We start from the raw sequence: 19,882 nt of genomic DNA, 5'->3' as shown, positions 1-19,882 counted from the left end.
CATGACAAGTGCTTTTTAGGGAAATGTCAGGCACAGGTTCAGGAGTGTATAGAACAGACCCTTTTTTTTTTTTTTTTTTTTTCCAGGGATAAGGCAGGTTTTATTGAACATTTCATAATTCCATTTACAGACAATTCAAAAAACAAAATCTTATCCCGCCACTTCTTCCCCCTGCACCCCCCACCCCCACCCCCAAGGAGCATCTAGGTAATATCTAACACAGTTCTTATTTCTTTAACTATCTAATTTGTTTATCCATTGATATAACTTATTCCAAGTCTTTCTTGATTCTTGCAAATTGCCTCCTCTTAATCTAACAGTAAGGTTATCCATTTCTGCAGCCTCTAGCATTCTCTGTACAAATTCATTTCTGGTTGGTATTTGGGAATTTTTCCAGTATTTAGCGTAAAGAATTCTGGCGGTCGTAATTATATGTAGTAGAAGTTTTTTGTCATATTTAGTTAGATTCCCTTTACATACATTTAGTAGGTACAGCTCAGGTGTATGGCAAATGTTAATTTTTAATATTTTCTGCGTCCAGGTGTTTACTAAAGCCCAATATTTTTTGGCTATTTCACAGTTCCACCAGATGTGATATAAAGATCCCTTCACCTTTTTACATTTCCAGCAAGCATTAGAATAATTGGGATATATCTTACTTAGTCTTTCTGGTGTTAAATACCACCTATGTGCCATCTTATAGATATTTTCTTTAAAGAGGGCCGATCTTGTCAACTTTAAGTTTTGAGTCCAGATTTTCTCCCAATATTCCAACTCAACACTATACCCAAAGTCTCGTAGCCACTTGATCCAACCTTCCTTTACGACTTCTCCCATTAATTTAATTTCTAATAGCCATTTATATAATTTGGAAATAAGCTTTTGTCTGCCATCTATTATGTTATCAAATTCCAAATTTGTTTTAATAAAACCCTTTTCTTTGTCTCTCCCATATTTCGATTTAGTTTGATTTTCGAGCCACCAGTCCAGTTTAACATTTTCATTCAAAATCAAATTACAGTCCACATCTAATAAATTTCTGTAATTGGAACTGGCACCCCAGTCATATAAGTTTGGATGACAGGAGGCCTCTACTGGGGATAGCCATAGAGGTGTCCTAGGATAAATTGTACTTTTAAACTCTATCCAGACTTTATATAGTGATTTCCTGATTTCATGTCTATGAAATATATTCTCTCTGTTGGGAGGGGAGTACCACAAATAATGATGCCAGCCTCTGCTTAGTCCGGTGCCCTCTAATATCAATAATCTCTTATTTTCTAATGTAAACCAATCTACTATCCATGTCAGGCAGCATGCCTTATAATATAAATTCCAATCGGGCAGAGCGAACCCTCCCCTGGAAACGCTATCTTGCAGTATTTTTAATTTTATTCTGGGCTTTTTATTTTGCCATATATATGCAGTGATAAGCTTATTCAGTTGGACGAAGAAGGATTGAGATAGAATAATCGGTATTGTTTGGAACAGGTATAGCACTTTTGGCAAGATGTTCATTTTAATCGTGGCTATTCTACCAAGCAATGAGATCTGTAGGTCTTTCCATCTATTTAAATCCGTTCTGATTTCTGTAAGAATCTTATCATAGTTATCCCTTTGGAGAGTTTTTAAGTCGTTAGAAAAGTGGATTCCCAAATATTTAATTTTCTTCTCATAACAAAATCCTGATTTCTTTTCCAACAATTCTATCTCTTCTTTGGTCATATTCTGTACCAGGAATTTCGATTTCTGAAAATTAACTTTGAATCCAGAGACTTTCCCATATTCTTCCAAAACTTTCATCAGGTATTCAATTGAAGTCATTGGGTCTTCAAGTGTAAGGAGTAAATCATCTGCGTACGCCCGAACCTTGTATCTTTCTCCCTTGATATTGGCCCCTTGCACTCCATCTTCCTCTCTTATTTTTGTTAATAATAATTCCAGGGTAAGTATAAATAATAAGGGGGACAGTGGGCATCCCTGCCTTGTCCCCCGTTCTATTTTGATCGGATCTGACAAGTTCCCATTGATATTAACTCTCGCACTTTGATTCGAGTAGATAGCTCGAATTAATTTGATAAAATTCGGACCGCACCCGATGGTCTGGGCAGACTTTACGATAAAATTCCAATTAACATTATCGAACGCTTTTTCAGCGTCGAGTGCAATTCCGGCGAACTGCTTCCCTGGGTGTAATCGATAATATTCTAGTATGTCTATAAAAAATCTTGTATTTTGCCGTATTGCTCTGTCGGGGACAAATCCCGTTTGATCTTCATTAATAACTGTGTGAACAATCTTCTTCAACCTGTTAGCCAGGATTGTTGCGAAAATCTTATAGTCTGAATTCAGAAGTGAAATCGGCCTATAATTACGTATGTCCATAGGGTCCAAATCTCTCTTATAAATTAATGATATCAAAGCCTCATTCCATGAGGAGGGAAGTTTGGCAGATTCCTGGATCTCCTCTATCAAGTATTTATACGGAACGAGTAAATTCTCTTCAAAGGCTTTGAAAGCTTCAATGGGTAAGCCATCTGGCCCAGGGGCTTTATTAGGTTTCTGCATTTTCAATGCCTCAGTTATTTCATGCATTGTGATGTTACTTTCCAGGTCCTTACAATGGTCTTCTGATATACTCTTGGTCCGAAGCTTACTAATAAACTCTTCCTGGGTCTGAGGTGCAATCTCTTGTCTTTTATATAGATTCTGATAAAACCTTTGAACAATTCCATTTATTTGAGATTTTTCGGTTACTTCTTCATTGTCTTCATTTCTAAGCACTCTTATGGCCTTCTTCTCCCTTTCTTTTCTTAGTTTGTATGCCAACCATCTACTCGGTTTGTTGGCGTTCTCAAAGTAGTTTTGTCTGGCCCATGTTATTTTCTTCTCAAGTTCATCCATTAATAGCAAATTTATTTCATGTTGAGTCTTGTATATTTTAACTAATACTTCTTTAGAACTTTTATTTTTTTGTTGTTTTTCCAAATTTCCCAATTCAGCCACTAAATCCTTGTACGCTTTCATCCGTTCTTTTTTTCTTTTGGTTGTGTAACTGATCGCGATCCCTCTAAAGAAGGCCTTGAACGTGTCCCAAACTATTTGTACTGAGGTGTCCTTTTTTAAGTTACAATCAAAAAACATCTTGATATCCTTTTTTGCTTTCTCTAAGAATGCTTCTTCTTTTAAGATTTGTGTATTAAGAGTCCAGCGAGGTTTATTTGCTGAGTCTTTCAAGATAATCTGTATAGGGTTATGGTCGGCATAAGATCTGGGATTGATGTTAGCTTCAATAACCGACCATCCTAGAGACGCAGACAGCCAACACATGTCCAGCCTAGACCAGCTGTTATGCACATGGGAAAAGTATGTAAAGTCAGTTGTTTGGGGATTTTTCATCCTCCATACATCGATCAGGTTGTACTCATCAGCAAGCTTAAAAAAGGATTTCGGGAGTTGAGTTCGGGTTTTTTTCCCCTTGGTATTCACATATTTCTTATCTTTGTCAATATCTAATATGGCATTATAGTCACCCACAATACACAGATTCTGTAAATTGCAATTTATTAGTTTTTCATGGAGCTTAGCAAAAAATTGTTCTTGATTGTTGTTCGGAGCATAAATGTTAGCCAAGATTATTTTCTCCCCGTTTAGTTCCAATTCGATCATTATGATTCTACCAATTTCATCTTTAAATAACAATTTAGCTGGTATTGATTCTTTCACATAAATGGCTACGCCTCTTTTCTTCTTTGAGTCACATGAATAATAGAGTTGGCCTAATTTTTTGTTCTGGAGATATTTTGTATCGCCATCTTTTATATGAGTCTCTTGTAAGCATATTATTTGAGCTCCGGTCTTCTGTAATTGTAAAAACAGTCTTTTCCTCTTCTTTGGTTCGTTAAGGCCATTTATATTAACTGAAAAAATCTGGACTCCGGGTTTTGTCGTCATTTCACCGTTGAATAATCATCTACCGTTTTTTTCTGTCTTTTTTGGGTTTGTGATCTTGTCTTTATTCTTTCTTTTTTTTTCTCCCGCTGGTCTCTTCCTTCCTGTCCTTTGTGCTCCTCTTCTTCTTCTTCTCTATCTTCCGTTGAGTCTGAATCTTGGCATTGTCCTTCTATCTGTTTCCTCCAGAAGTCTTCCGCTTTTTCAACTGATGTTATGTTATATCTGTTGGATTGATACATAAAGAAGAGTCCTTCTGGAATTAACCATTTGTATTGTATTGAGTGTTTCATGAGCCAACTAGTCAGTTTTTTATATCCAAATCTTCTTTTTCTTATGGACCAAGGGATGTCTCTTAAAACTTTAATTTCTTTTTCCTCCCAAAGCAGGGGTTTTCTTTTAATTGAACTCAAAATGTTTTCACATATCGCAGTGCGGATGAATTTAACTTGGATTTCTCTCGGAATGTTTAATTTCCTGGTATAGGCCGAAGAGACTCTTCTGGCCCACTCGATTTCTGATCTACCTTGCTTCAAAAGTTCTTGCTCTTCTTCTGAGTTTAACAAATCGACAATCTTGTTCTCTATATTCTCATCTTTTTCCTCAGGAAGGTTTTGGAATCTAAGAATATACGCAGATTTTTCCATTTCGAGTCTGGCGACCCTGTTTTCTAACTCGGACATACTGGCCTTATTTTCCTGTATATCTGCAGAGGTGATTTCTTCTTGATCTTGGAGATCCCTAACTTTAGCTGAGAGTTCATGCATTTGTTGGGTGTTGACTAGTAGCTGTTTCTGAAATTCCACAACCTGCTCATTAGTTTTCTTGATTTCAGTTAACAATTGTGTCTTAACTTCTTCCAACGCTTCTTGATTCTGTTTGAATCCAGCCGTCATTATATTTTGGAGCTTTTCTATTGAATCTTGATTGCCTATAGATGTTCCTACTTTACTTCCCCCAGTTTTTTAATTTTAGTTTCCATTTCTAGTCTTTCCCTCCTAATAGCTTTCCCAGTATCCTACTTTAGGCAGAAATCTATACAAAGCACCCGAGACCTCTAGGTTAGTATGGACTCTATATTCTGCACACCTAATCTATGATCCACTAGGTTCTAGCCGCCTGAGCTTGCCCTGGCACCAGTAATCACTCCTCAAACTTCAATTTCAAGCAACTCAGACAAGACAAATTAATATCAGTAATATCAATCTCAGCAACAATGATCAATAATCAATAATCAGTAAAAATCAATCAGAACAAAGATCAATAAATCAATGAATCAATTAATTAATTAATCAGTCAACTAATCAGGTTGTTAATAAGTCAATAAATTAATTTAGTCTCATTTAGTCCAATTAATCAACTGCAAACCCCTAATCATTCAGCCCATCAATTCCCACAGCCTTATTACTCCATATATGCTCCGTACAGAATGGAGATTCCCCCTCTTGCTTGTATTCTTAATTTCCTTAAAGAAAACAAGTTATATATTCTACAATGTATATCTTAATATAATAACCAGTAGCCAATAATCACCAATAGTCTAATTTTACAGTCCCTTTTCTTCTTTCTTCTTTCTTCTTTCTCCCCTATCTTTCTTTCTTCTTTTTACAAATCTTCCTTTCTTCTAATCTTCTTAAATCTTTCTTTCTTTTGTATGAGTTGTCTTTAACCACTCTTCAGGGAAGATACAGCCGCTAAATACAGCTAAGAACTGTCTCTTCCCCCTTTACACCTTCTAAATTCTCCAACAGACCTTTTCCACAGGTTCTAGCCGCTTCTCTTACTTTCATAGACCTTAATCCAGTTTTTCGTATTCCGCTGTCTGCTGTGCCCTGCCAAATTCCTTCTTACACAGTTCTCTCTCTGCCGTCCGTCGCCATCTTAACTCTAAGAAGATGCCAGGGGGGGGTTTCTCTACCATTCCAGTTTGTCACACCAGAAGCCCAGTTGTCAGCCCAATTGTCAGCTTACAGTCTCCTATTCTTTTGTTTTAAAGTTTCTGACAAGCTTGAAATATTATAAGCGAGGTCCTACCCTTGGCTTCATTTATTAGTCCCCCCCTTCTTTTCTTAAAGTCTCTACCAAGCCCCCGCGGCTTCCCAAGACATGGCGAATCAAGGAGTTTTCTCCGGAGCTTTCTGTTTCACTTCTCAAACGTCCTCACAGTCCCAGAGACCACCTTCGTTTCCAACCCCCCTCTTATCTGTTCAAGCTTCTCTGCCAAAGTTATTAGAAAATATAGAACAAATATAGAACAAATAAGAGAGTCGCCAGGTCTTCCCCTTCTGTGTCAAACGTACCAGACCTCGTTGTCTCAGCCTCGGCTGCCGTCCGCCAGTGACACCCGGCTCTCTCGCGCTTAGGAAGCCACGTCTCGGCTTTTCGCTTTCCGTTCGGACTCACTGCTGCACTTGAATTTTTAGAATCCAGTTCAACGAAAGGAGGCTTAAGTTCTTACTTCTTCAATATCTGTTTTCGTTATCCAATTGGGCAAGAAGAAAAGTTGGAATTCAAAGCCCTGTCTGCTCCTTCCCGGCGGCCCAGTTTGACGCACCAGCGTTGGAAGGCTCCTGTCAGCGGAAAGGCTGAGCTCTCGGGGGAAGCCTCCGCTCCCCCCCAGATTCTCTGCCCGCTCCTCAGACTGAGAAGCGTCCCCAGACGCTTCTATTAGGGGGTATACAGCGAGGTATCCCCCAGGAAGCCTGCCAAAACAGAGTGTTCATCGGAGCTCCGTGAACAGACCCTGCTTCACAGCGCCATCTTGCCGGTCATCCTAGAACAGACCCTTGGTGAGCTAGAGGCATCCACTTCACAGTGTCCCACCCCAGGATGCTCCTTCACATGCCCCACAGTGTCTTTTAACTAAAACTATTGTTGCTTTTTTTGCCATAGCAATTCTTAAGAGTCCATTCTAAAATTGTATACCTCTAACATGAAACTTTCTCATCACCAGTCTGAAAGTATTGTTGGATATGTTACCACTAGAGGGCTCTTCAGATGTCACAACCTATCCATATCCAAAAGCCAGCAACAGCATGGAGAGCTTTACAATACACATATAGTTGCCATGTTGTCTGAAAGGGTCAGTGTGCTCATTTTCAGCTTCAGTGCACACAAAACAGACCCATGAAAAACTAGGCTTTGGTGTAGCGCTTATAGAAGCAGTACATGCATGCAACATCCATGTTTTGTCCCTTTCCAACAGCACAGCAGCCACACATATCAAGAGAACTAGGTGTAATGCACTCTCCACAAACCTATGGTTGGTAGGCTTCTGGCTTATGCAATTGTACCATCCGGAGATGGCTTATTTGTTGCATTTGAGGATCAAAAAGATTACTTGCAGGGAAGTCGTGATCTGGAAGTGGAGGTTGGCTCAGAGGTCTTGATCCAAACCCTAGACATATTTAACTTAAATTAATTCACTTTCATGTATAATCATTGCATGCTGATGGGGGTTTTGGGGAGGAGAGAATGCAATCATATTCTATCTCTCTCCAGTAGTTTACAGGCCAAGAACATTTAATGTATGCTGAAGAGAGAGATTCTACATTTCTGAAGTTGTTTAGTTATTCCAATGGAACCTGTGCATTTCAACACAAATTTGTTGGACAGTTGAACATGTTTGAAGGTGTCAGAAATGACATGATCATTCTGAACAAGTACAGTTGCCCTCCAAACAGTTTTGTATGGGGCTCTTGCAAAAGTGCACATATACAAAAACACTGCGGATTGAACTAGTTGATAACCATTAGCATCATCAGGGATTACTTTGACAAACACCAGTTAGTAGGATTTTCTTTTTAAAAGTATTTATGTATGATTATTTACTTATTTACTTCATTTATACGCCACCTTTCTTCCCAGTGGAGACCCAAAGAGGCGTACACAGGGGTTGTTTTGTAGGGAAAAAAAGGTGCAGGAGCTCAGTAGTATATCTCATTTCCATATGCCCCAGGATCTGTGTGCAGTGGGGAGAGAACGCCCCACTGCATGCAGAGCCTGGCTGGAGATTCAGAAGCTGCGCTCTTGCGAGCTCCTGCTGAATTCAAGCCTTGGGTGTACATCATTCTTTTCTCCTCCGTTTTATGACCATTTATATGATTTGTGACTGATTTATTTGTCTGCTTAAACAGTTGTCTGTTGAGCAAAGCAGTGCTGCAACAAGTCTATGTAAGAACACTCATGCGCAAGAGACCTGCTGCACTGTATTTGCATGGTTTCAAATGAACACAGTGAAGCAACATGCCAATCAGCCATGAATGGTTTGATGAACAGTCGAACCAGTCATGGGGAAAAACCAGCTCCTTGCTTGTATCTGGTGAACAGAACATGAGACAAACTGCCGAGTGTTCAAGCCTCCCTAGTTGTTCGTTGCACTACAAAGGAATAAGACTTCTTTGACCTTACTTCAACTCTGAGCTCATGTCACTGAAGACATCTACCTGAGTTGATAACCCCAACTAAACCTGTGGCATACATTGGAACATTGCCTGTCCTGGGTACTATTGTTACTATAGTAGCCCTAAGATCTGTGACACAATGAAATCCACTGTGACCTGCTCTCAGATCATCAGTGACATCTTCATTACCAGATTCCAATGAAGCACCAGATCTGAAGACAACCAGTATCACACAGGCATGCAGACTTGTAAGTAGACAGACCCGTGAAGTTAATTGTTTCTATATGCCTCCCATTAGACCATCAGGAATGCGAGACACCATGATGCGAGACATATCAGATGGTCTCTTCCATAATCAGCATTCATTTGGTCCTTACAAAGACCTTGGCTGACAGAACAGTTGTGAAGTGTTGGCTTTTGCCATTCTTAATGTGCATTTTTATTTTATTTTTCATTGGAAAGGGGTGATGGCCAAATAATTATAGCACTTGTATAATCTGTGAGGGGGGTTGTTGTTCTACTGCAATAAGTATTTTCATCTGTGCTTAAGAGATTTGTGCTATGTATTTATTCATCCAAAGATTTAACATTCATTAACACCATGGTTGAAAACAATAAATTTGATCCCTTGGATTCATTCTGCTAGCAGTGCACCTTCCTCCACCCCAAGAAGCCTTCCCCTGATGCAGAAAAGTTTCCTGCTCTTGCATCAGTAATGTTGCTTGTGCCAGAGGAAACCGCCATTATTAGTCAAGCTTATCCACTGTCCAAGCTTTGCACACTGGCAGTAGTTGCCAATGAGGTTAATCCGAGGCATGATTATTACTAATTGAAAACTTTTCCCAATACCCTGCCATGATGACTTGAAATATAGTCTACATTGGCAATTTTTGACAGTTTCTATGGAGACTGGAGGTGGGGGAGAGAATCTAACCCAATGGTTTTAACATCAAGCTTTAAACTCAACAGAGTCTGTACTAGCTGAACAGATCTGCAGAGGCCTTTCCAAAAATGATGCATCATCGCAGAAAAGTCTCCACCCTCTGATCGTCACCCTACAAATTGCTAAAGGTGGAAGAATCTGGAGAAAGGTATCTGACAACAATCTTGCAGAACACACAGGTTCGTATAAAAGCAGGCAGTCTGTTATAGCTGATCTTCTGGTTGAAAATCCAGCGCATTTGGCCCCTTTTTTCGCATTGTGTTGGAAACTGATTCTTTAAAATACCAGCTGTGTGGGCTTTTGAGTGAACTTTGACTCGTCTGCTTATGTAACTTATAAATTATATTTTATTTACTGCTACAATTTAAAAAAAATTACTGAAAAGAAGCAATATCCGGGTTACTTCAGACAATTAAATTATAACTCCTAGTGATGATGGTGAACAGGCCCTGATGTAAAAAATAACGGCAGCTAGGAATGACATCTGACATCATTACACTGAGCAGCTCTCCATGTTAACCCCATATTATTGGCTGTCATCAGGTGGGTAATGAACTGTCCAGGGCAATGAACCATGAGATACATCATATGCTTCTACCCATTAATTACTAGCAACAGAGATGAGATTTGCCTTGTCATTTTCAGAAATAACCTTCACATTTTCTATTATGCTGCATTCCACTCGTGAGCTTCCAACAATAAAAATAAATAAATCTGGTTTTTGTCCTTACCCCCAGAACAACTATGGCTGTAAAAGAAAAGTTAGAAGAAATCTGTAATCTGTACATGGGGCTAGATGTGGCATCTGCTGAAGAACCAGAGAATATTACTTCAGATAAGTTTACACAGACTTACTTTGAGGATGACAATGAAGACCCAATCCAAGAGATGAACAAAAATGCATATGCAGCTCTCAGGTTTGTTTCTGGCGAAGAAAAATATTCTATGCTGCAAAAGGAAGTCAGATTGGCGCAAGATACAGTCTACACTGTCAATCCAAGATCAGAATTTGAGGATTTCTTCCTGAAGGCGAATCAGGAAAAAGAGGGTTCAAACAAGTATTTGGGGGATCATCAAGACATCTTTTCAGCTCCAGATGAGGATGAATTTAATGAGGTACAAACACTCTGCATTAATTCCCATCCCCCCCATGCTCCTCCCTCATTATGCTCCAACTCTCTAAATTGTGGAAGAACAGTAGTTCAGTGATACAGCACATGGTCTGCAAGTCAAAGGTCACAGACCTGATTCCTGATCATCCCTGAAAGGCTTACAGATAGCAGCTGCTGAGAAAGACCCAAGATAAGACCCTTGAGGGCTGCTGTCAAGTAGATGGGCCAATGTTCTGATTCCCTTTATTTAATACAGATTTATTTTTATGGCACATTTCATGCTTTCATCCATTCTGCATCATAGATAAAGTGCAACATGGAGTGAGTTGTAATTTAATAGGTTGCAGTGAGCATTTAAAAAAAAGGTAAAGGTAATCCTCTGTGCAAGCACCAGTCGTTTCCAACTCTGGGGTGACATCGCATCACGATGTTTTCATGGCAGACTTTTTTACAGGGGGGGGGGGGGTTGCCATTGCTTTCCCCAGTCATCTACGCTTTCCCCCCAGCAAGCTGGGTACTCATTTTACCAACCTCAGAAGGATGGAAGGCTGAGTGAATCTTGAGCCAGCTACCTGAACCCAGCTTCCACTGGGATCGAACTCAGGTCGTGAGCAGAGAGCTTGGACTGCAGTACTGCAGCTTTACCATAATTGCAAGTAATTCTGTGTTGGAGGAGGGCCAATGCCTAAAAGTCTATTTTTTGTCACCACTTTTTTTTGTCTGTACTGAGGACACCCTTGCATTCTTCTCCTCCACAAAGCTTAAATTGTCTCTGTGCTACTCTCAAACAGTATTTGCAAATGTCTGATTGTTGCCAATGTGGAAGAGAAAGAGGAAGAAAGAGGAACAAGCATTTTTGCCACTGTGTGTTTTGCAAGCCAATGGTAACCAGAACCTCTTTAAACTCCTTATACTTCCCAGGGCTTTTTTTGTAGCAGGAACTCCTTTGCATATTAGGCCACACCCCTGGTGTAGGCAATCCTCCAAGAGCTTACAGGGCTCTTTGTACAGGGCCCACTGTAAGATCTAGGAGGATTGGCTACATCAGGTGTGTGTGGCCTAATATGCAAAGGAGTTCCTGCTACAAAAAAAGCCCTGATAATTACCCTTTGAATACCATCATCTTTCCACACACTTTCCACCTTCCGCATACTTTTCAGACAATTAAGGGAAACAGAATGTTTTGCCTCTACTTTAGAATCAATATAATGTCTCAATGCCCATCACCTGTGTTAGAAATAATTATATGGGATTACTTTTATTCAGTGAAGTGAAGGTTTCCTCTGTCTTAAAAAGCTCCCAGTCCAGCTTCAATCAAGAAAATATTTTCTCCAGTCTAGTAATGCTTTGCCTAGTGTAATGAAGATTATATGTAAGATTCACTGCTATGCAGGCTTCTCTTTTTTTTAGCAGGAACACTCAGGAATGGTATTCCAGCTGGGTTGGCATCAGGGGGTGTGGCTTAATATGCAAATTAGTTTCTGTTTCTATGAACACAATGGTGATGTCAGGAGTGTGGCCTAATATGCAAATGAGTTCCTGCTGGGCTTTTTCCACCAAAAAAAGCCCTGCCTTTGGTCAAGAGGACCAGGCAGTGTTGTAAGATAAAACAGGGAGGGAGAGCCATGTATGGGTAGAATAAAAATGTACTGAACACGTAGAAGTCTAAATCACAACTTCCTCTTCACTGTTCATTTCAGATATCTGACAAGGCTGATAAAGTGACAACTGTTACAGGTCAGATACTTATGGCTGTGGCTGGTCTGAGGGATACAGACAGAACCAATATTGAAGCTGCGGCAGCAATGCTGACTTCAGTCTTGAAGAAACAAAGGAATAAACTGAGGACCAAGGTGCCAATAGACAGGGGCTATATAAGGTTTTGTTCCTATGGATCTCAGAAATTGAGTCTGTATGCCCGTAGAAGCTCTGTGGACATCTGTGATATTTTTTGGGAAAGTTAGTGGATTTTCTGAAGGTTATAACAACTGTTTTTATTCTGGTCTAGTCTGTTAGCTTATTAGCCTCTTAAGGCTAATAAGCAGTCTAAAAATGTGAAATTATTTTCTTTCCATTGCCATATATAAAATGGATCCCATTTAAGGAAAACTATGGTCTGCCAGAATTAAAAGTAAGGAACCATCTGGCGCCGTAAGCAGAAGGATGAATGAACAATATGTACATCCGCTAATGAGGCCATTCCATAGTACATATTTAAAGTAGTTCAAGCCAGTTCAAAGAGCGTTGGGGCTTTTCCACATTCTAATTTTCCTTGTGTGAGTTCCTGTTGCTTTGGGAGAGGGTGGGAGAAAGTCTGTTCTCCATGTGTTTTGCTCCCCCTAGTGGTTAATATTCCATCACCAGTGGTCTGACCTAGCCTCAGATCGCAAAGCATGGAGGCACACCATCCACCAGGCTGTCTCTTCTTTTGAGAACGCACGCATAGCTGGTCTTGAGGACAAAAGGAGATTGAGGAAGAATCGCACTGCTACAGCACCAACCCTAAATCAGACTTTTCCCTGCAGCCACTGTGGCCGGACCTGCCTGTCCCGCATTGGTCTTGTCAGCCACCAGCGAGCCTGCAGCAGACGTGGACTATTGCACCCTTCTTAAATCTTCGTTCGCGAAGCCAAGCCGAGAGGGAGAGGGTGGGAGAAAGTCTGTTCTCCATGTGTTTTGCTCCCCCTAGTGGTTAATATTACACTGGTTTATGCCCAGCATATCTCCCTGTGGATCGCTAGAGGGAGCAAATCATATGCGGAACCAGGGCTTTTTTTGTAGCAGGAACTCTTTTGCATATTAGGCTACACCTCCCTGAGAGCCAGTTTGGTGTAGTGGTTAAGTGTGCAGACTCTTATCTGGGAGAATTGAGTTTGGTTCCACACTCCTCCACTTGCAGCTGCTGGAATGGCCTTGAATCTGCCATAGCTCTCGTGGAGTTGTCTTTGAAAGGCAGCTGCTGCAAGAGCTCTCTCGGCCCTACCTACCTCACAGGATGTCTGTTGTGGGGGGTGGGGTGGTAAAGGAGATTGTGTCCACTCTGAGACTCTGAGTATAGGGTGGGATATAAATCCAATATCATCATCATGTAGCCAATCCTCCAAGAGTTATCAGGGCCTACTGTAAGCTCTTGGAGGAATGGCTACATCAGGGGGGTATAGCCTAATATGCAAAGGAGTTCCTGCTACAAAAACACTGTGTGGAACAGACACCCCCCTCCCTGAAGAAACAGGAAGTTACAAGTGAGGAAAATGAAAATGCAGGAATGCCTATTGGCTCCCAGCCAAGGAACTCAAAGTACAGTTCTTGAAGGGTCTAGAACTCTCACAAAGACTCTCCACTATCCTGTCAAGATTCCATGCACAGTTCTGCCAAATTCTGACCCATTTCAAACCAGGTTCAGTCAGTGGTAGAGTGCCCCATTGAATTTTGCCAATTTTGTCTGAGATATTGTTAAATATTGGATTCGATGCATAGATATTCAAAACAGGAACATGTTTTATTGATAATTCTAGAACAAGACAAAATGGTGAGGCTGCAACCCCACTTATATGCATGCAAAAGAATCACCCCCCAGATCCCCATACCAAATCACGGCAGTCAAGCTTCGTGCCAAAACTGCTAATTGGTTCTCATTTAGAGTCCAAGTCTCAAAGGTGTAGCAAAAAGTCTCACTGCATCTGGGCGCGTGAAAGCAACCCACCAAACACAGAGACCAGTACATAACAGATATGAAAGATGAAGCTTGATTAGGTTGCTGCAAGTCATCCTAACAGCAGCCATGTCTGAATTTTGTGATTCTTCTTATACATCACAACACAGAGAAGTGTAACCAAGCAGAAAAGAACAGGATGCACTCATTACCTTTTGATACTCAGTTTTTTTAATAACTAGAGCGCCTTTTCAGTCATTACAGTTTTGATGCTTAAATTGTGCATAAGGGGAAATCATGTGACCTGTAATCCGTTTGATACAGAGTCACCATTTTGTGTGACTAGGGAAACGCATGTATTTTTCTAGCTTTGATACACACAAATGCATACCCTCAAAAACTAAGGGTATTCAAAGCTGGAAAATACATGCATTGTCCTGTTCATACCAAATGGCAACCATGCATATTGACAGATTATAGGTAATGTGGTGTCCCTTTATGTGCAGTTTGAGTGCTAAATTATAATGTCTGAAAAGAGCTAAAGGATCTCCAATGTTTCCTGTTCTTTTTTGTTCCACTTCCAAATCTTACCCAAACATTAAATGGTGCTACATTCATCATTGAAGAGTAGGGTTGCCAACTCCAGGTTGAGAAATTCCAGGTTGAGGAATTCCTGGAGATCTGGTGCCAGAGCCTGGGGAGAAAAGGGAGGGACATCAGCAGGATCTATAATGCAGTCAACCCCCCCTCCAGAGTAGCCATTTTCTTTAAGTGAACTGATCTCTGTAGTCTGGATGTAATTTCAGGAGATCTCCAGGTCCCACCTGGAGGATGGCAACCCTACAGGACCAAAATTATGAAAGGGAACAATTTAAAAGTATGGAAGATTCATACATGGCAATCTCTAATTTGTGCTATGTTCTTTTAGGTTCCAGAAATCATAGATATTATTTACTTCCATTTGCAAGCTATTGAGGACCCCATATCTAGAAAAGCAGCCATTGGGGCCATTTGTCTGTTGGCTGAAACTTACCCAGAGGAAGTGATCTTGAGTCTTCTGAGTCTCTCGCTGCCCTGCGACAAGTAAGGAAACAGAAGTATTTGTTGGAATTCTGTACCTGTCCTGCATGTCTTTGCAATTATCTAAGTTCCAGTCAGTGTAAGGTTAAAAGTTTACCTATTCTCTATTGTTTGCCTGACCTAGGAAGAGGAACTTGGCTATCTGCCAATGAAGAAAAAGCCCTGAAAGGACTGTTTGTTTGCATACACTATTGGTCAGTTAGTCAGGTGACTTCCTTTGTCTAGGTAGAGAGAGGTCAAGGAGAAGGAGAAGAATCTCCATTAGCATTGTGACGATCTTTGTGGTAAGATGTAGCTGATAGTGTTTCTTATTTTCTTCCCAGTTCCCTGTAGAAATAAACTTATGTTTTGTTTTTATACTAAAGAGCTCTCAATCTCATTTAGATCCAGTGATCCATTGAACTGTTTGGGATAGAAATTGATTTTCCAAACAAAATATTGCTAACAGTATTGTCCATATTTTTACTACAGTTTGGTGTAGTGGACTCATCTGGGAGAACTGGGTTTGATTCCCCACTCCTCCACTTGCAGCTGCTGGAATGGTCTTGGGTTAGCCATAGCTATCACAGGAGTTGTCCTTGAAAAGGCAGCTGCTGTGAGAGCCCTCTCAGCCCCACCCACCTCACAGGGTATCTGTTGTGGGGTGAGAAGATATAGGAGATTGTAAGCTGCTCTGATCACACACTTCCAGCCTAGCCTACCTCACAGGGTTGTTGTGAGGATATAATGGAGATGAGACCAAAGTAAGCCACTCTGAGTCTCTGATTCAAAGAGAAGGGTGGGGTATAAATCTGCAGTTTTCTTCTTCTTAGGCATGTGCAGCATGCTTTATGGCCTAGATTCCTGTACTCCTAGCACCATCAGACTGTTTGGATCTGTCTCTGGCTGCTTGGGCAACTGGGCTAAGTCAGAGTTCCTTGGTTTGGAAACTCAACATATAAAGCAAGTATTGCTTATTCCAAACCACAGCCAAGAGCTAAAATTAAGTATTTAGGAACTGAGATCCCAAGGCAAATTAAGAAAACTGCACAGGCTAATATGGAGAGGCTAAGCCAGATCTGAAATACTGAGCAAGCATTCAATTCTTCACTTTGGGGTAAATTTAGCACAATTAAAAATGAATCTTTTATCTGATTTGGTTCATTTAATTAGGGGCTTGCATGTAACTATCCAAATTACCTGTTTCCATCAAATAAAGTCTATCCTCTGCCATTTTTACTGGGTTGATAAATGACTGTGTATTACTGCGTATCTGAAACTGCAGCAGGGCAGGGAGATATCCACCTTCCTAACCACGCAGACTTTTTCCTTCTATGTTTGGCACCCCCGTGCATCTTTTATGCAAGCAAGAAGACTTACCTTGGAAATAGCTGCAGGCCGTTACATGGCCTTGCGACACTGGGAGCAGTAGCTATGTACAGGGGAACTAATTTATCATTAGTTCTGTGAGAGAATTAATTAAAGAAGTGAGCCAACAAATTTATGTTTGATCCTTCTATGTACCAGATGTCACCTTTTTGGCTTAACCCCAATTTGAAATGGGTGAAGCAGAAAACCGTCTATGGGAAATCTGGGTATGATAAAAATTGTATCATTCATTAAACTCTCCAATCTCTCCACACTACAGTGGGTTGAGTGTGGAAATTTGCCCCTGTCAAGCCCCTGCCTCAATTCATGTGCATATTGTTCACCCCCTCCCTAGGCTGCCACATTGCTCACCAACATTTTTACTATTTTGGTTCTCACATGTAGGCCGCAGCTTTATACACATGAACACGTGAAGCTGCCCTATACTGAATCAGACTCTTGGTCCATCAAAGTCAGTATTGTCTACTCAGACTGGCAGCAGCTCTCTAAGGTCTCAGGCAGAGGTTGCTCACATCACCTGCTGCCAGATCTTTTGACTGGAGACGCCAGGGATTGAATCTGGGACCTTCTGCATGCCAAACAGATGCTCTACCACTGAGTCACAGCTCCTCCATTACATGCATGAACAAGTCCTGTAGGGGGAGGTGGCAGGGTCCCCGACATCATATCTGCCCTAGGTCCCATAAACCTTCTGATGTCCTACACCAAACTGGTTATGACATCCCTGCCAGTTTGGTGTAGTGGTTAAGAGTGACAGCCTCTAATCTGGAGAACTGGAATTGATTCCCCACATAAAGCCAGCTTGGGTCAGTCACAGCTCTCTCAGAGTACCTTACTTCACAGGGTGTCTGTCATGGGGAGAGGAAGGGAAGGTGATTATAAGCCACTCCAAGACTCCTTCAGGTAGTGAAGGACAGGGTATAAAACCAACTCTTCTTCTTAAACAGCTTTGAAAGCACACGCCACAGCCGTGTTCATTAACAGCTCTCTCAAGGCCAAATGCCTATTCTCAGCAAACTAAATGTAATTTAGAAAGGGAGCAAAGGGTTTTGTAATACTCTGAGAAGAGATGCTGTTCTTGCTTGTTTTGATGTGTGGTTATGTTCTTTTCAAAATCAATAGACAGAATAGAAAATTCCTGCACTAGCTTCCGCCTTGGTATATCCTTCACTTAATGTGGGTTCCCAGCCCAGGGCCAGCAAATGTTCAGGTATTTGGTGGGCCCAGGGAGGGTGGAGTTTCAGAAGGATGTGACATCTCTTCCAAGTGAGTTAATTTTAGCTTTTGGCTGTGGTCTGGAATAAGCATCTATTGCTATACATTGAGTTTCCAAACCAAGGAAGACAGGAATTTTCCCTAATCTCTGTAATAAAGACATCATCCCACCCACCCCTCATTTTTTCTACTGTTCCTCAAATTATCAAGGGTAGGGGATTGCTCTCTCTCCTGACAGGAAAATGGAAATAATACCATGGGAACAGGAGTGAAAGTAACTTAAAATGTCCTCCTAGCACTGTCTCTGTCAGGGGCCTGAAAGCAAATGGGCTACACATTCAGTCTCTTTCTTACCAGTACTCCATACTGCCCCATACTAGCTTGCTTTCATCCCTCCATGGAGACTAGCCATTTAGGTTGCAAGAGCGTTCAGTGGCCACAATATGTTATGCAACACATTGGTATCTTGCACAATTAGTGTTGAATTTGGGGTGCCAGCATGACACGTACCAGGTGAAGACCTTTTTGTTTCCTCTGGCATGCACCCAATAACCATTACTGGCCCTCCTTCAAGTGTTATTTATATGCTCTTAATTGAATTATTTTATAATTTTGACCATATTTTAATTCCTTAAATGTTTTTAATTTTTATGTTCACTGCCCTGCGGAGGCTGATCAGGTGGAAAGGGGGCATAAAAAAGGTTTAATTTTTTTTAATTAAAATTTTTTAAAGGTTTAATTTTTAAAAAAAAAAATTAAAATGACATGACTTATGGGTGGAAAGCTGGAAGTGACATTACATCACTCTAAGAACCACCAGACCATAAAGTGTCCACCACAGACATCCGCCATTTGCTTGGAACAGCATGAGCAATGACAGTTGTCAGCAGGATATCTCCTGCCATAGCAACCCTATAAACAGGGCTTTTTTGGTAGAAAAAGCACAACAGGAACTCATTTGGATATTAGGCCACACCTCCTGACATCACCATTGTTTCACACAGGGCTTTTTTGTAGAAAAAGCCCAGCAAGTACTCATTTGCATATTAGGCCACACCCCGATGCCAAGCCAGATGAAACTGCATTCCTGTTCAAAAAAAGCCCTGCCTATAAACATTTAAATAGCCCTGTGGCACAGAGTGGTAAGCTGCAATACTGCAGTCCAAGTTCTCTGCTCACGACCTGAGTTCAATCTTAGCAGAAGCTGTGTTCAGGTAGCTGGCTCAAGGTTGACTCAGCCTTCCATTCTTCCGAGGTTGGTAAAATGAGTACCCAGCATGCTGGGGGTAAAGTGTAGATGACTGGGTGATGCGACGTCAACCCAGAGTCATAAACGACTGGTGGTTGCACAGGGAACTACCTTTACCTCTATGAACATTTAATGTAATCATATGAATGTTTACTCGGGTTGCCAAGTCCAATTCAAGAAATATCTGGGGACTTTGGGGGTGGAGCCAGGAGACATTGGGGGCGGAGCCAGGAACCAGGGTGTGACAAGCATAATTGAACTCCAAGGGAGTTCTGGTCATCACATTTAAAGGGACAGCACACCTTTTTAAATGTCTTCCTTCCATAGGAAATAATAAAGGATAGGGGCACCTTCTTTGGGGGCTTATAGAATTGGACCCCCTGGTCCCATCGTTTTGAAACTTGGGGGGGTACTTTGGGGAGAGGCACTAGATACTATACTGGAAATTTGGTGCCTCTACCACAACAAAACAGTTCTCCCAGAGCCCCCGAAACCTCCTGATCAATTCCCCATTATACCCTATGAGAATCAATCTCCACATAGGGAATAATGAAGTGCTCAGCAGACGTTTCCCCCCCACACCCCGTTTCTGGCGACTCTGAAGCGAGGGATTGGCCTCTCTACTCACAAGTTGCTGCCAACTTCTTCAAAGTAACACAGATACACCATCCCAAGAGGAAGCCTTTCGATCCGAGACTGACGTCTCTGGAGGTGGAAAGGCACATGGTCCTCTGAGGGCGGGGCTTCCCCCCACTGGCAAGCTGACTGGGGCAGAAAGGAGCCTAGGAAAGTGGAAGAACCCCCGCTGGGACCTGGGGATTGTCAAGCCTAGTTTACTCAGAAGTGAGTTCCATTTTGTTTAATGGCCAGGTAGGAGTACAGAGGTTTGCAGCTTTAGACTGTAGGTGT

At 41.3% G+C, this 19,882-nt stretch overlaps 1 protein-coding gene and 1 non-coding gene across 2 annotated transcripts in view; both read left to right on the top strand.

Moving 5' to 3' along the window:
* Window positions 1–9,124: 9,124 nt before the first annotated feature.
* On the top strand, window positions 9,125–9,263 carry LOC132569193 (U4 spliceosomal RNA). Its single transcript, XR_009555241.1, has one exon. It is a non-coding gene; the product is annotated as a U4 spliceosomal RNA (small nuclear RNA).
* Window positions 9,264–10,051: 788 nt separating this feature from the next.
* Window positions 10,052–19,882, top strand: part of LOC132568897 (maestro heat-like repeat-containing protein family member 6) — a 36,949-nt gene continuing 27,118 nt past the window's right edge. Inside the window, exons 1-3 of the mRNA XM_060235080.1 lie at window positions 10,052–10,413; window positions 12,110–12,262; window positions 14,990–15,144. Of these exons, the coding sequence (XP_060091063.1) occupies window positions 10,084–10,413; window positions 12,110–12,262; window positions 14,990–15,144 (638 nt within the window). The 5' untranslated portion in view covers window positions 10,052–10,083. The remainder of the gene's footprint in view (window positions 10,414–12,109; window positions 12,263–14,989; window positions 15,145–19,882) is intronic.

Source organism: Heteronotia binoei, chromosome 3 (genome assembly GCF_032191835.1).
Source record: "Heteronotia binoei isolate CCM8104 ecotype False Entrance Well chromosome 3, APGP_CSIRO_Hbin_v1, whole genome shotgun sequence".
Classification (NCBI taxonomy): domain Eukaryota; kingdom Metazoa; phylum Chordata; class Lepidosauria; order Squamata; family Gekkonidae; genus Heteronotia; species Heteronotia binoei.
The sequence above is the reverse complement of the archived record's forward strand: the minus strand, read 5'-3'. Positions and strand labels throughout refer to the sequence as shown.